Source organism: Hippocampus bargibanti, linkage group LG10, assembly GCF_051943395.1.
Source record: "Hippocampus bargibanti isolate YZ-2025 linkage group LG10, ASM5194339v1, whole genome shotgun sequence".
In the NCBI taxonomy this organism is placed as follows: Eukaryota; Metazoa; Chordata; class Actinopteri; order Syngnathiformes; family Syngnathidae; genus Hippocampus; species Hippocampus bargibanti.
Window position 1 is genome coordinate 2193413 of NC_142743.1, and position 13586 is coordinate 2206998.

The 13586-nt window shown below is 44.3% G+C and overlaps 1 protein-coding gene across 1 annotated transcript in view; it reads right to left on the bottom strand.

The window, feature by feature from the left end:
• Positions 1-13586, bottom strand: part of LOC148892058 (teneurin-3-like) — a 244330-nt gene that overhangs the window by 89298 nt on the left and 141446 nt on the right. Inside the window, exons 14-17 of the mRNA XM_089006884.1 lie at positions 12741-12887; positions 8447-8577; positions 8217-8305; positions 4057-4176 (exon numbers count right to left, since the gene is read on the bottom strand). Of these exons, the coding sequence (XP_088863010.1) occupies positions 4057-4176; positions 8217-8305; positions 8447-8577; positions 12741-12887 (487 nt within the window). The remainder of the gene's footprint in view (positions 1-4056; positions 4177-8216; positions 8306-8446; positions 8578-12740; positions 12888-13586) is intronic.

The window sequence follows — 13586 nt, forward strand, 5'->3', positions numbered from 1 at the left end:
GATTTGTTTACTTTCGTTCCTGAAACCTATGCGGAAGAGATGGGCATTATCGCTTTTGCTCATCGCTGGTATTTTTTATTTTTTCACGCTCTTGTAAACGGGGAAACCATTAACACTCGGGATCCCATTGTTTACAGTTGAGACCAGCTACTAGCATAGCGAGATAATAGTGGGATAGCGGCCGCCACACCGGACATCCCCGTTTTGCTGAGGAGGAGAAAACGGGGATGTCGGGCCGGGAAAGATCGCTGCAGGAGGAGAAAGTACCGACAGGTTCTCCCGTCCGTCATCATGGGGAATGTGAAATTGCTCCCGAATAATATGTAACCTGTGCCACCAGAGACAATAACATCTTGGACTTATTATATTCAAATGCGAAGGATGCGTACAAACCCTACCACCCCCCACCACCCCTCTCGGTAGAGAAGACCACAATATGGTGTATCTCCGGGTCTGTGTACAAACCCCTGGTGCACAGGCAACCAGCTGTGACCGGCACGGTCAGAAGATGGTCCACAGAGGCTGAAGAAGCTCTGCGGGACTGCTTTGACTCAACAAGGTGGGAACTCTTCACTGAGATTCACGAGGAGGACATTGATTCTCTCACCGACGCCATCTCGGACTACATAAACTTTTGTGAAAAAAACACCGTACCCACAAGGACTGTACGGTATTTTTCCAATAACATACCGTCGATAACTCCCGACATAAAAGCCCTCCTGGAGGAAAAGAAAAGTGCTTTTGTGTCGGGCAACAGAGAGGAACTGAAGGGTGTGCAGATCCAACTGAGTCGAAAGATCAGAGAGGGGAAAAAGGCCTACAGGATAAAATGGAGGAGCAGCTGCAAGCCAGCAATGTCACAGGGCCTGAAAAAAATCTCAGGTGACAAAAGCCCAGTAACATTGAATGAGAGAGACAGATGAACTAAACCTATTTTTCAATCGGTTTGACAAGACGCCTGTCGCCCCCGGCCCACCGTCAACTCCACCTGTAGCTGCACCTGCACCCACTCTCATTGTAGACTTTCCCTCCCTGCCTCCTCTCACGACTAGCTTCCTGCAACAAACAACTGCCTTCTCAACTGTTGCCACACCCTCAGCCGCCACTCTGCCTCCTAGTTTCTGCCTGTCAGTCACAACCGCGCAGGTGAGGAACCAACTGAGGAGGATGAAAGTGACGAAGGCAGCATGTCTGGACAACATCAGCTCCCGACTCCTCAGGATCGGATCTGCTCCGACCAGCTGAAAGTCATTGTCCAGCACATCTTCAACCTGAGCCTGAAGCTGGGCAGAGTTCCACAGCTGTGGAAAACGTCATGCCTGGTCCCAGTGCCCAAGATCGCACGCCCGAAGGAGCTCATCAGCTACAAACTGGTGCCGATGACATCGCTCACCTGTGACCGCTGGCGAGGTCATCACTGGACACGCTGCAGTTTGCCTACCAGCCCAGCATCATGTGGAGGACACCATAATATAACTCCTCCACTCGGCGCTGCCGCAGCTGGACAGTGCTGGGAGCATGGTGAGGATCACTTTCTACGATTTCTCCAGTGCCTTCAACAACATCCAGCCCAATCTACTGAGGTACAAGCTGCGGCATGCCGGAGTGGACCACCGCCCCACACTTTGGATTCCAGATTACCTCACAAACCGGCCATAGTACATAAGGGTAAAGAACTGTGGAGTCGGACAGGCTTCTCTGCAGCACTGGAGCGCCGCAGGGTCTTGGCTCCATTCCTGTTCACCCTCTACACCTCAGACTTCTATTAATAGCCGCTCGTGACAATAGCACACTGGCCAGAGCGAGCGCACTGAATTGGTAGCGAGCTCCATAAGCAAATATATTGCTGTGTTGATTTAATAGGGGTTTTCTCAACCCACAATGGCTGAAGTAGGAGAATACATTGATTTGGTTGCAGATTTACTGTTAAAGCCATTTTCGAGGCGAACATTTCAAGAAAAGTTGTACATCATTAAGAAAGGTCGGACAAGCAAAAATAGCAATTACAATTTTTTATCAGGTTATTATTGATGCTTTGCCATCCTTTGCCAATCATCTCTGCGGTGTGAAAGAGCGACTTTTGACCCCATATCATCAATTCACACATTGATGGTAAAAACTCCAACAGTTTAATGACAATATTTCTTTCTTCACAAGTTATTAACTGTACCTGTAGTGGATGTGTATTAGATCAGACCACACTTTATACAGTCGCAGCTGTGGATTGATTCAGACGTAGCACGACTGAATGCCTAAGATTGTCATGCATGGCCTGCCACTGGTATTAGTATTTACGTGACAGAGTATACCTTTTTATACCTTACCATGTAGTGCAACATTCATATCACATAGTGGAGGGGAACTTTTCTACCATTCAGTAAACATTAAAAAAAACATTACAATGCTGTTTTTATTAAATTAAATTAAATGTTAGTACAATCATAATAAAGTAACACTTGAAATAGTGCAAAGCAATAACAATAATAACTCAAATAATAACTGTAAAGCAATAGAACATTATGGCAAAATTGAGAAGATTTCCGCCAAGCTGCTCTTAGGTGTGCCTTATAGTGCTGAAAATACAGTCAATTTTGTCATTATATTACCGGGAATAAATTTATTTTAAAATTGTTAAACCTCCATCCACACACTCGCAGAGTCACACACACTCTTCAGCTGACGTGTTTGACCCAGTAACATAATGCATCATCTTCTCAAAGGCTAATGAAGAATGTGCAGCATCACAACTGGTTTCAAGTGACTGTTATCTTAGACAGTAATGTGATATTTAAAAGCAGTCTGGGTTTCCAGCCTTTTAAATTGCAACACATTTTGCAGATTTGTTTTTGGTCAAATTATTGGGTGTTCACACAAACATCGAATGAGTAGCCAGCTCATCACTATCTCCAGTCTGAGACTGAGTCTTGCAAATTTTGGCCTGCGCTTGGTGACTGACATTCTGGTCGTAAATATAAAATACAGGATAGTATGTCTCGGATATACAATAAACTCAGTCACTGCTTTTGACAAACACACTAGCCAGGTAAAAGGGTAATGCTTGCAGCCATTGATGAGTGTCGGCGTCAGACATGTTAATCCAAGGGGAGGGGAAGAAGAAGCACTTTTGCAGATTCACAGCCAAAATAGAGTTTAGGTATAATTAGAATTATTCATAATCGCCAGCAAATAGAAGCATTGCACCAATTAAAGGTGAAATTATCCAGGATGAGTTCAGCATCGTGTTTCTGTCATATAATTTAATAATAATAATAATAATAATAATAATAATAATAATAATGGTAATATTATCTTGTTTTAAAACACTGCTAGGAGTGCATATTTAACGCTAGGATCCCTATATAAGAGTAATTAGAGAATCTCAATGGATGAACCTCACTATTTGTATTGAGCATTCAAAGTACTGCTACTATACATTAATTCAGTATTGTGCATTGTGACCTACAGGGGTTAGGTTTACATTTCACAGTAACGTAATTTTATTCCTTAAGCTTTTATTTTATTGATCATGGTTGTGATAACATGATACAGGTGAATATTTAAGAAATACTCATAAATAATGTAAAAGTCCATTTTAAATGGGCTTCTCCAATACAGGGGACATTATAAGTGGCACCTTGACTAATTCACCACCCCAACAGAACATACAAAATGCTGATAAACATCTAGTAGTTCATGTCAATGTTCCGCTTGGTGTATTTGTTTTTATAAAAAGCAAATTTTCTCCAGATTCTGGAAGAAGTGGCTGAGATATCTAACATCTAGTAATGCTATATTCTACTGCTAATTACCAAATAATGCAAAGTAGTTGAATCAAACTTTTTGGTTATATTCTTTCATTTGGTGTGATTAGTGTCAATACAACACCATATTCTGTGGGTCCTAAAAAAACAAGTCAAACTGCTTCAAAAACAGGAATATGGGTTTGCTGGAAATAAATGGCCAGTAGTGAATGGGTTAATGTATAGCTTCACATTAAAACACTTACATTAAATTGATATTTAATGTATGCAAAATATCATATGCTCATATACGCACATGCCGTCTTTGCGTGTGATAGTGTATCCATGTTCAGGGTAGTGGACAAAGGACACATTGACTCCAATCAGGGGTGTTCCATCTGCAGTCAAAACGTGACCCCGGATTATTGACACCAAGCTGCAAGGGAAGAAATCAGGACATTGTTATTTGCTTAACTGCTCTCGTTATTCCCATTCATCTGAAGAAAATGCATGAAACTGCGTACAATTTGAAAAAAACATAATTTTGCATTATTTATTCAATCAACGACTCTCAATTTCAAAATGTGCATTGGTTACTTTGTTGAATTAATAAAAAATAATCAGTAGCTTCAACAGAATTTATAGGTGCATTTGAGGGGTTGGGTCGATCCGGCTTTGTGGTCTCAGTATTGTATTTCTGCTTTTTGCAAATGATGGTACTGTTATCGACATTATGCCACGGTCTGCAAGTCTCACTGGAGTGGTTGCAGCCGAATGTAAAAGGACTGTGATGAAAATCAATACCTCAAAAATTGAGCAGAGAAGCCCACACTTCCCTCTCACCAGCTAATTCTTCCAACGCTTTCAGAGGAAACAGCGCACCACCAGTCAGATTTTAGACATAGTCTCTCCACCATTATTAGTTATGTTGTTGTTGTTATCACAACCTACAGCTTGTGACCATTGGTAAGGGTAGGTAGGTCAGACAACGGTAGATCTGTGTTCTTCACATTTCAAATCTACTTATTCTTCACCGTGGCAGCCTGCATCACAGTTAACAGAGCACTTTTTCCGCCTGTCTTTTTCATGCTCCATTCTATACTCACTGGTGAAGAAGACCCCAAGAACTTCTTCATTTGGGGCAACCTCATTCCCAACCTGGAGAGGGCACTCTTCCCCATTTTTTATCGACTGAAGACTATGGGCTCCAATTTTGAGGTGCTGATTTTCATCCCAATCTTTTTACACAAAGCTGGATCTGCTTAATCCCTCAAATTCCGTCCATAGAGGTTATGAAGAGAACCGTTAAACAGGGGCATCCCATGCAGAGTCCAACCCCCAACTGGAAACAAATTAGACTGACTATCAGTAATGTGGAATAAAACTTGAGAGCGGTGGGACCAAACTGCCAGGTTTAGTGGATTCTGTACCCGCACTCCTCTAACACTGCGTGAACAAGTCCCCAAAGGGACATAGCTGAAGAGTTTCTCAGAATCCAGGAAATACATGTAGACAGGTCATGCGAACACCTGCGGACCCTCAAGGAATTTGTTGAGCGTGAAGATTTTTCTGTGCCAGGAAAACCACACTGCTCGACCGGAATGTTATATTCAACTTCTTGACGGACCCTCCTCCCCAGCACCTCCGAATAGACCTGACAGAGTGTGATTTCTCTGTATTTGAAACTCATCCTTTGGTAACCCTTCAGAAAAGGAGAGAGCACAACTCCAGCATGCAGTTCCATAGGCACTCTCCGAGATGTCCACACAATAGCGCAGTGGTATGTCTACCAGAACACCCTCAAAAATCCAGAAAAGGAGCTCATTAAGCACTGGGGGTTTTCCACAGATAAGCTTTTCAATCACCTCATTGACTTCAACCGAAGAGCTAGAAGAGCACACATCAGAGTATCCAGGCTCTGTATCCTCAAAGCAGTGCTTCTTAATTATTTAGTGTCATGCTCCACTAGGAAGGAGAACCGCCCTTCCTCCCGCACAACTATAAATATTATCACTTATCTATTAAATTGTTATATGTACAACTCTGCATAATACTGTGTCCTTATGAACGATAACCTTACAAAGAAGAATAGCTTAATCGTTTTCTTTTTTCTTCTGGTCTGCCTAAGAAATGTAATGATTTAAAAATGAAAATGGGGGTTTTCTCGGTAGTTTTTAGATGTGATTAAAAATAGATAAATTCAATGAATTAATTAAATACCCCGATCAATTAATCGTGCATTTTTTTTTAAATCACCTGGCAGCCATAATTTTAACACACATCTGTGTTTACTCTGGTCCGTCATCTTCAAACATTTTGCCAAGGGTCACCCTGCCAAGAGCATAAAGCACAAAATAATTTTGGCCCAAGGATGATTGTGAACGACCATGTCCTTCACCACGCTAAATTGACGAGTCAGTGAAATGAAACTTTTACCTGAAAATTAAACATTCTTATGGCAGTTGACAATAATGTCTCTGGGTCCTATTCGGCTGTCAATTTGTTTTACTACATGTTCTGAAGCAATTTGCGGAATTGTTGATCACTGATAATTGATGATTTAAGTGAAAATAATTTTTGAATTGATCTCTTTGAAAACTTTTTGAGTACATGCATGTGGAAACATACACACACACAAAATGTTGTCAATGTTAATGATTATAATCAGTTGAAAACGTCAATCCTACTTTATACTTTGTAGATTTTCTACTTATTACTATTGTTTTGATGTAAATTCTGAAGTGATCTTTTAGTGGTGTTGGAATTTGCTGAATCATGTACATACACAACTGCATATATTGCTTTACAACACAGTACTGTGTAATGTATTTAGTTCTTATGCTGGAAATGGACCTATAGATCATCATGAGTATGAACTCAGATGGAATAACTCATTTGACACTCGAGAAAGTACAATTGTGACCATATTTTCGGGACCAATTTTGGCCCACGCTACAATTATATTTGGCCCACGAGATGATTTCAAATCTGTCTTCCATCTGGCCCGCCGGCCCGTTATACAGCGCACGTACCGCTAAAGGTGCTTACACGATGAAAGCGTCAAGCACTCGGTGGCGTCAGCGCAGCCATTCACTGTGTATGTGCAACGTCAGCGACGGAGCGCAAGTCCGCGCTGAGGCGCAGAGCGTCGCGCAAGGGTGGCGTTTGATGCCTTGACGCCCGATTTATATTTTTTTTAATGAGAGCATCAAAACGCTGTGACAACTTCACGCTAGGCCAATAGGAGAGCAGCCGGTGTTGGGGGCGGGAGTTCTCGATGTGGAGCAGGAAGCTCAGCTTAGCTGCTGCTAAGCAATAGAAGGGGCAGTGCCTGTCCGCGACACCTTTCGTTGGTGTCTTAAAAAATATGTACAGAAGGGAAATGTAGCAGGCTCGATGTGTGGCAGCCTCCATGTGTGGCAATCATCCCGCAATTGCGGCAGCACAGTTCACTGAAAAACTCATTCTACTTGGCGCGGAGTTTGCCCGACGATTTGCCGACTTTGAAGGCCAAAAACGTAGATTTGAACTTTTTAGCAAGCCCTTCACGTTTGATGTGAATTACGCACCAAGCAATCTCCAAATGGAGCTTATTGAGCTGCAGTGTCATGCCACGACTCTGTCGGTGCTGCGTAATTACCTCCCTGACACGCTGCCCGAACTCCGTGCCCAAGCTGCGCAAATGCTCTCTGTGTTCTGAACTGTTTTTGTTAATGAAGATGAACAAAACACCACATAGGAGTTGTGTCACCGATGAACACCTTCATTTCGTCCGGATGATTTCCTCTGTGCAGAGCCTGACTCCAGAAATGTATCTGGCTTGGACCCATGTGCATCATCAAAGTAAATGAACAGTGAAAAAAACCTCAAATGGAGAAATATTATTTGATTTACTGATGGCGTGGTCTGTTCACACTTGAAAGAGGCATTTTCTAGGTGTTGGCCTTGATGGTCTGTGATGAAAAGATTTAGATGGGAATTAAAATGAATAAAATTAAAGATGTAGAAGCCTGATATTTTTTACAGTTTTGGTTTTTATCATGTTCTTAATATTCACTCTTCATGCACACTCTTCATGGGAACCAATTATGTTCGTGAGCTGAGGTATCACTGTATTAAAGTACTACAAATAATAAAAAGAATACTATGACGAAGCTCTTCGGACAAGGAGCGAAATGTCCGGCACCTTCAAAGAAGTACAGATGACGGCTAAAGAAACATTTTCATGAATACTATGGATCTTCATATATAGCCTCAGCACACAGTCAGGTCTTGTAGAAATCAATCTTGCATAGAATACTGAGATCTTAAATCTAGTTTCATGACTGCATTGTATAAATACAACAAAATATTTAAAATGTGATTCAGATCAGCCGGATGTGCTATATAGTCCTAAGACAGTGCCATACAGTCCTCAGAGATGAAATTCACTGGAAGAATGATACGCTACACCTGTCTGAATTGTTGGATTTTTACCTTTTATTGAATGGATTGTCACCAGAAATGACATGAGTGGACTCCGGACCAATGAGGAAGTGGATGCGCTGGTAGAAAGACCTGGCAGCCTGAATAAAGGATGAAATGCAATCAAAATTCAAGGACAAAAACAACACAACAAGACAAGAACGCTTGCTATCTTTATTAGGAATTTTAATAAATGTAATAATTTTCCATGAGAAATGAACTTGATGCTTGGCTGTCCAAACCTGCTGAGGAGCCAGTGAGGAAGAGGACTGGCTCAGTACTGCCATTGGGTCTGGTGACCCTTTGCAGAACAACTGGCTCTGACAGGACGGTTGTAGACAGCAGTCTGGATCCATGCAATCAGTTAAGCCATCTGAAACACACATTAAAAACCAATAACAAAAAAAACTCGAGAATTATGAGCTGAATTAAGAGGATGTAAGACAAAAGGTTAATTTAGATAACTGATTTGGGAGGAAAACTATTTGAAAATTACCAAGAAGTAATGAATGATGATGATTTGCAATCCAGCAAGAACAAAGGAATGGGAATCGGGAAGGAGTAATTGGTAAGAAGCAGATTAAAAGTAGTGAAGAGATCAATGGATGGATGGAAAGAGTTATGTCAAGTCATTAAATCTGAACTACAATTTTTTTCACAGTGTGTTTATCAAACCCAGGTATACATCAGGTGACACAATAAAAATTTACAAACACACAAATAGTCTCTCAGGTACATCTCTCTATCACGTTTTGCGAGGTGGTGATGGCGGGTTCGGATCCCAAAAAGCAGGCACGAGGGAGCAGGAGGTTGTTTGACAAATTGTATTAAAATAAAGGTCAGCAGTAACAAAATGTAAAACATCAAAATGATCTGAATGGAAAAAATACAAAGTAGCAAAAGAAAACCAAGTGTAAAAGTCCGCCAAGGTTAAACAAACACGTACACAATGCATGCAGCAACCAAGCAGCAAACAAACAATGAATCGGCACCGGATGATCGTGCCAGGTGTCCTTTTAAGTGTCATTGATTATAACGACCAGCACCTGCGAGGCTGCCGGCAGGGCTGACGTCGCTACCCGCTGGTCGCCAATCTGATCGGGACGACCAGCACCTGTGCAGGTGCAGGCGGGGCCGACAGCGCCCCCCGTTGGTCGCCAACCAGATCATGACAGTACCCCCCCTTCAAGGGGCTGCTTCCAGAAGTCCCAACAGTCTCCCAAAAGGTCCACTCGCCAGGGAACGGTCGGTGGAGAGGGCAACCGCTGCCTCTCCAGCATACGACGGGCGGCGGCCTGATGGGAACGGGACTCGACCTGGGGTGGACGAAGACGCGGCACGGATCGTCGTGGGCGTGAGTGCGATCCCTCTCGCACGTTCACGCGACGGCGCATGGCTCTGCGTGGACGTCGAACTGCCAGGCGCAGAATGGCACCCCGTACGGCCGTATGGGACCAGGTCTCGGCCGGACGCCGACGTGGGCGTGAACTGCCCGGCTCCGGGGGAACGAGACCAGTCCAGAGCCGCTCCGGGATCCAGCGGTGAGTGGGGTCTCGGACTGACGTTGACGCGGACGTTGCACGGCTCGTCGTGGATGAGACTCAATTCGTCATGCACGACGACAGCGTGGCTGGACGTGGGCGTGCAATGCCAGTCACCCAGTTTCACCCTGGACGGCCACCTGGAAGGAGGTCTCGGCCGGACGTTTACGTGGACGTTGCGGCTCGTCGAGTGACGCAATTCAAACTCGACGAGGCTTGCGCTAACGTGGACGTAGCATTGCCAGGCACAGGGTGGAAATGAGACGGGTCCGATGTACCTGCGGGATCCGATCGTTGGCCGATTCATTCTGTCACGGTTTGCGAGGTGGTTATGGCGGGTTCGGATCCCAAAAAGCAGGCAGGAGGGAGCAGGAGGTTGTTTGACAAATTGTATTAAAATAAAGTCAGCAGGAACAAAATGTAAAACATCAAAATGATCTGAATGGAAAAAATACAAAGTAGCAAAAGAAAACCAAGTGTAAAAGTCCGCCAAGGTTAAACAAACACGTACACAATGCATGCTGCAACCAAGCAGCAAACAAACAATGAATCGGCACCGGATGATCGTGCCAGGTGTCTTTTTAAGTGTCATTGATTATAACGACCAGCACCTGCGAGGCTGCCGGCAGGGCTGACGTCGCTACCCGCTGGTCGCCAATTTGATCGGGACGACCAGCACCTGTGCAGGTGCAGGCGGGGCCGACAGCGCCCCCCGTTGGTCGCCAACCAGATCATGACAGTACCCCCCCTTCAAGGGGCTGCTTCCAGAAGTCCCAACAGTCTCCCAAAAGGTCCACTCGCCAGGGAACGGTCGGTGGAGAGGGCAACCTCGGCCTCTCCCGCATAAGACGGGCGGCGGCCTGATGGGAACGGGACTCGGCCTGGGGTGGACGAAGACGCGGCACGGATCGTCGTGGGCGTGAGTGCGATCCCTCTCGCACGTTCACGCGACGGCGCATGGCTCTGCGTAGACGTCGACTGCCAGGCGCAGAATGGCACCCCGTACGGCCGTATGGGACCAGGTCTCGGCCGGACGCCGACGTGGGCGTGAACTGCCCGGCTCCGGGGGAACGAGACGGGTCCAGAGCCGCTCCGGGATCCAGCGGTGAGTGGGGTCTCGGACTGACATTGACGCGGACGTTGCACGGCTCGTCGTGGATGAGACTCAATCCGTCTTGCACGACGACAGCGTGGCTGGACGTGGGCGTGCAATGCCAGTCACCCAGGGTCACCCTGGACGGCCACCTGGAAGGAGGTCTCGGCCGGACGTTTACGTGGACGTTGCGGCTCGTCGAGTGACGCAATTCAAACTCGACGAGGCTTGCGCTAACGTGGACGTAGCATTGCCAGGCACAGGGTGGAAATGAGACGGGTCCGATGTACCTGCGGGATCCGATGGTTGGCCGATTCATTCTGTCACGTTTTGCGAGGTGGTTATGGCGGGTTCGGATCCCAAAAAGCAGGCAGGAGGGAGCAGGAGGTTGTTTGACAAATTGTATTAAAATAAAGTCAGCAGGAACAAAATGTAAAACATCAAAATGATCTGAATGGAAAAAATACAAAGTAGCAAAAGAAAACCAAGTGTAAAAGTCCGCCAAGGTTAAACAAACACGTACACAATGCATGCTGCAACCAAGCAGCAAACAAACAATGAATCGGCACCGGATGATCGTGCCAGGTGTCTTTTTAAGTGTCATTGATTATAACGACCAGCACCTGCGAGGCTGCCGGCAGGGCTGACGTCGCTACCCGCTGGTCGCCAATCTGATCGGGACGACCAGCACCTGTGCAGGTGCAGGCGGGGCCGACAGCGCCCCCCGTTGGTCGCCAACCAGATCATGACACTCTCTCTCTTTTGTTCGCTCGTGTTATTTCTCCGGCTTGGATTGACAGTGGTTTTGAGCATCATCTGCTGATGATTTTTTTTTCATTTATTACAGTTACAGGACAACCGACACCTCCGAACAAGTTGTGTCCATAATTTGTAAAATCACTTCAAATGACTTCTACTGAGCGTATTTTACAAATATTCCACCGCATATAGCTATATTTTACGTTTTCAGACTCGCGCTGAATATTCAGGAAGTCTTGTTTTTGAGTTGGTGACGAGTCCTCAAGTGACGTCACGTTTGGAACGCCCCTTGTGTTGATCCGTGTTGATGGAAAAATTAAAAGGAAAACACATAAATGACGCAATGGTGAATCGTTGTGTGTTGCACCAAGACTACTATTTGATATTCGCTGACACAAATTCCCAGCAAATCAGCCCATTTCCAACGGAGCTTGGGCGCCATCTTTTGCATTTTCTGGGACAGTACATTTCAGTCCAGATGCCATTGACGGCTCCAATTGATATGGGAGGACTCCTTTAATCGATTGCAAACATTTATGCTTTCCTCTTCAGAACCGTTTGACTCATATTCATAACTGGATGAGTAACAAAAAAGCATCTTCTCCGAATCTGAAGCCATTGTTTTGATTCTAGAGCAAGGCAAAGACGTCCCGGCGTGACGTCACGAACAAGGGGGCGGGACCTTCTGAAACTGGCCATTTCCAGTTTCATTTTGAAGTCGTCTTTGGACACGTTAAGTCATTTTTAATGGGGTTTTTCATTGGCCGAAAAATATCAGCCTGCGTGTTTTGGGTATTTTAGATGCTATAAAACGCTTTTCTGATATCAGGAAACAAAAAAGTGGTGTCGTTGTCCTTTTAGATTCCTGTCTACACTTGATTCATGCCTATAAACTAGATAACTAGGTGTTTTCATCAGTTTATCTGCCTTGCAAGGTTAGTTACTTTCAGTGGAATATGTTGGATTCGTACTATTAAGACTGTTATGTCCTGTTCAAATTTACAAAACTATCAGTTTTTCGCTGTGTAATGGTACCAAATTACTATGACATTAAATGTGTTCTGACTTCACCGATTCAATTTGCCCATATAATTGTGTAATGTGAAATACCATTCATCCATTTGTGTCGATAGGATAAAATACCTCCTTCATTGTCCTTGCTATCTGAACAAAGAGTTTCCATGGCGACATGACATCCTGCTCCTCTCCATCCTGACTGACAGATGCAGTGCCAACCACTTGCCTCAAGGGTACATCTGCCATTGTTGTTGCAGAGACCTGGACATCCCTCTGGGCAGATAAAAAAAATCATCATAAAAAAAATATTTTCAGAGTTGCAGCAGCATGAATAGGATGGGATCACCGGAAACCAGTTGGGTGTGAAATAGGCTTCAACCAATATACATTTTGGAAAGTTGGTGGAAATGGCAAATCACTATATGACAAACATTTCACTTCAGCAAAGCCTGCGGAACACATTTTCCAAATCCAACTTAAATTAAAAACCTGGCAACCACTATTAACTATTAACCTTTCCTCAAGATGAAGTTCATTTGCTTCATCAACACCCTTTTCTTCAACTCCAAAACACTGTTCTGCATAAAAAAGACAATATGTCGCATTGCAAAAGGAAAACAGGAAAAAGAAAATACAGTAAAGTCTCGTTATATCGATATTCAATGGAGTCGGAAAAATATCGATATAACCGGGACGATCGATATATCCGACCCTGTTTGCATGTAATTTTATCCGTGCGTGCATAGAAATAGTATCGATATAACCGGGACTATCGATATAACCGGGACTATCGATATATCCGATATCGATAGAACGAGACTTTACTGTATAGCAATGCAAAAGAAGAACAGGAGCCCATGGGACAAGATGACTTGTTTCTTTTTTGATGCAGACAAGTGTAATGTATGCCAGTCGGGGACGGACAAATTACAGGTTTGAAGACAAAAAAAAGACAAACATAGAGGGATGGAG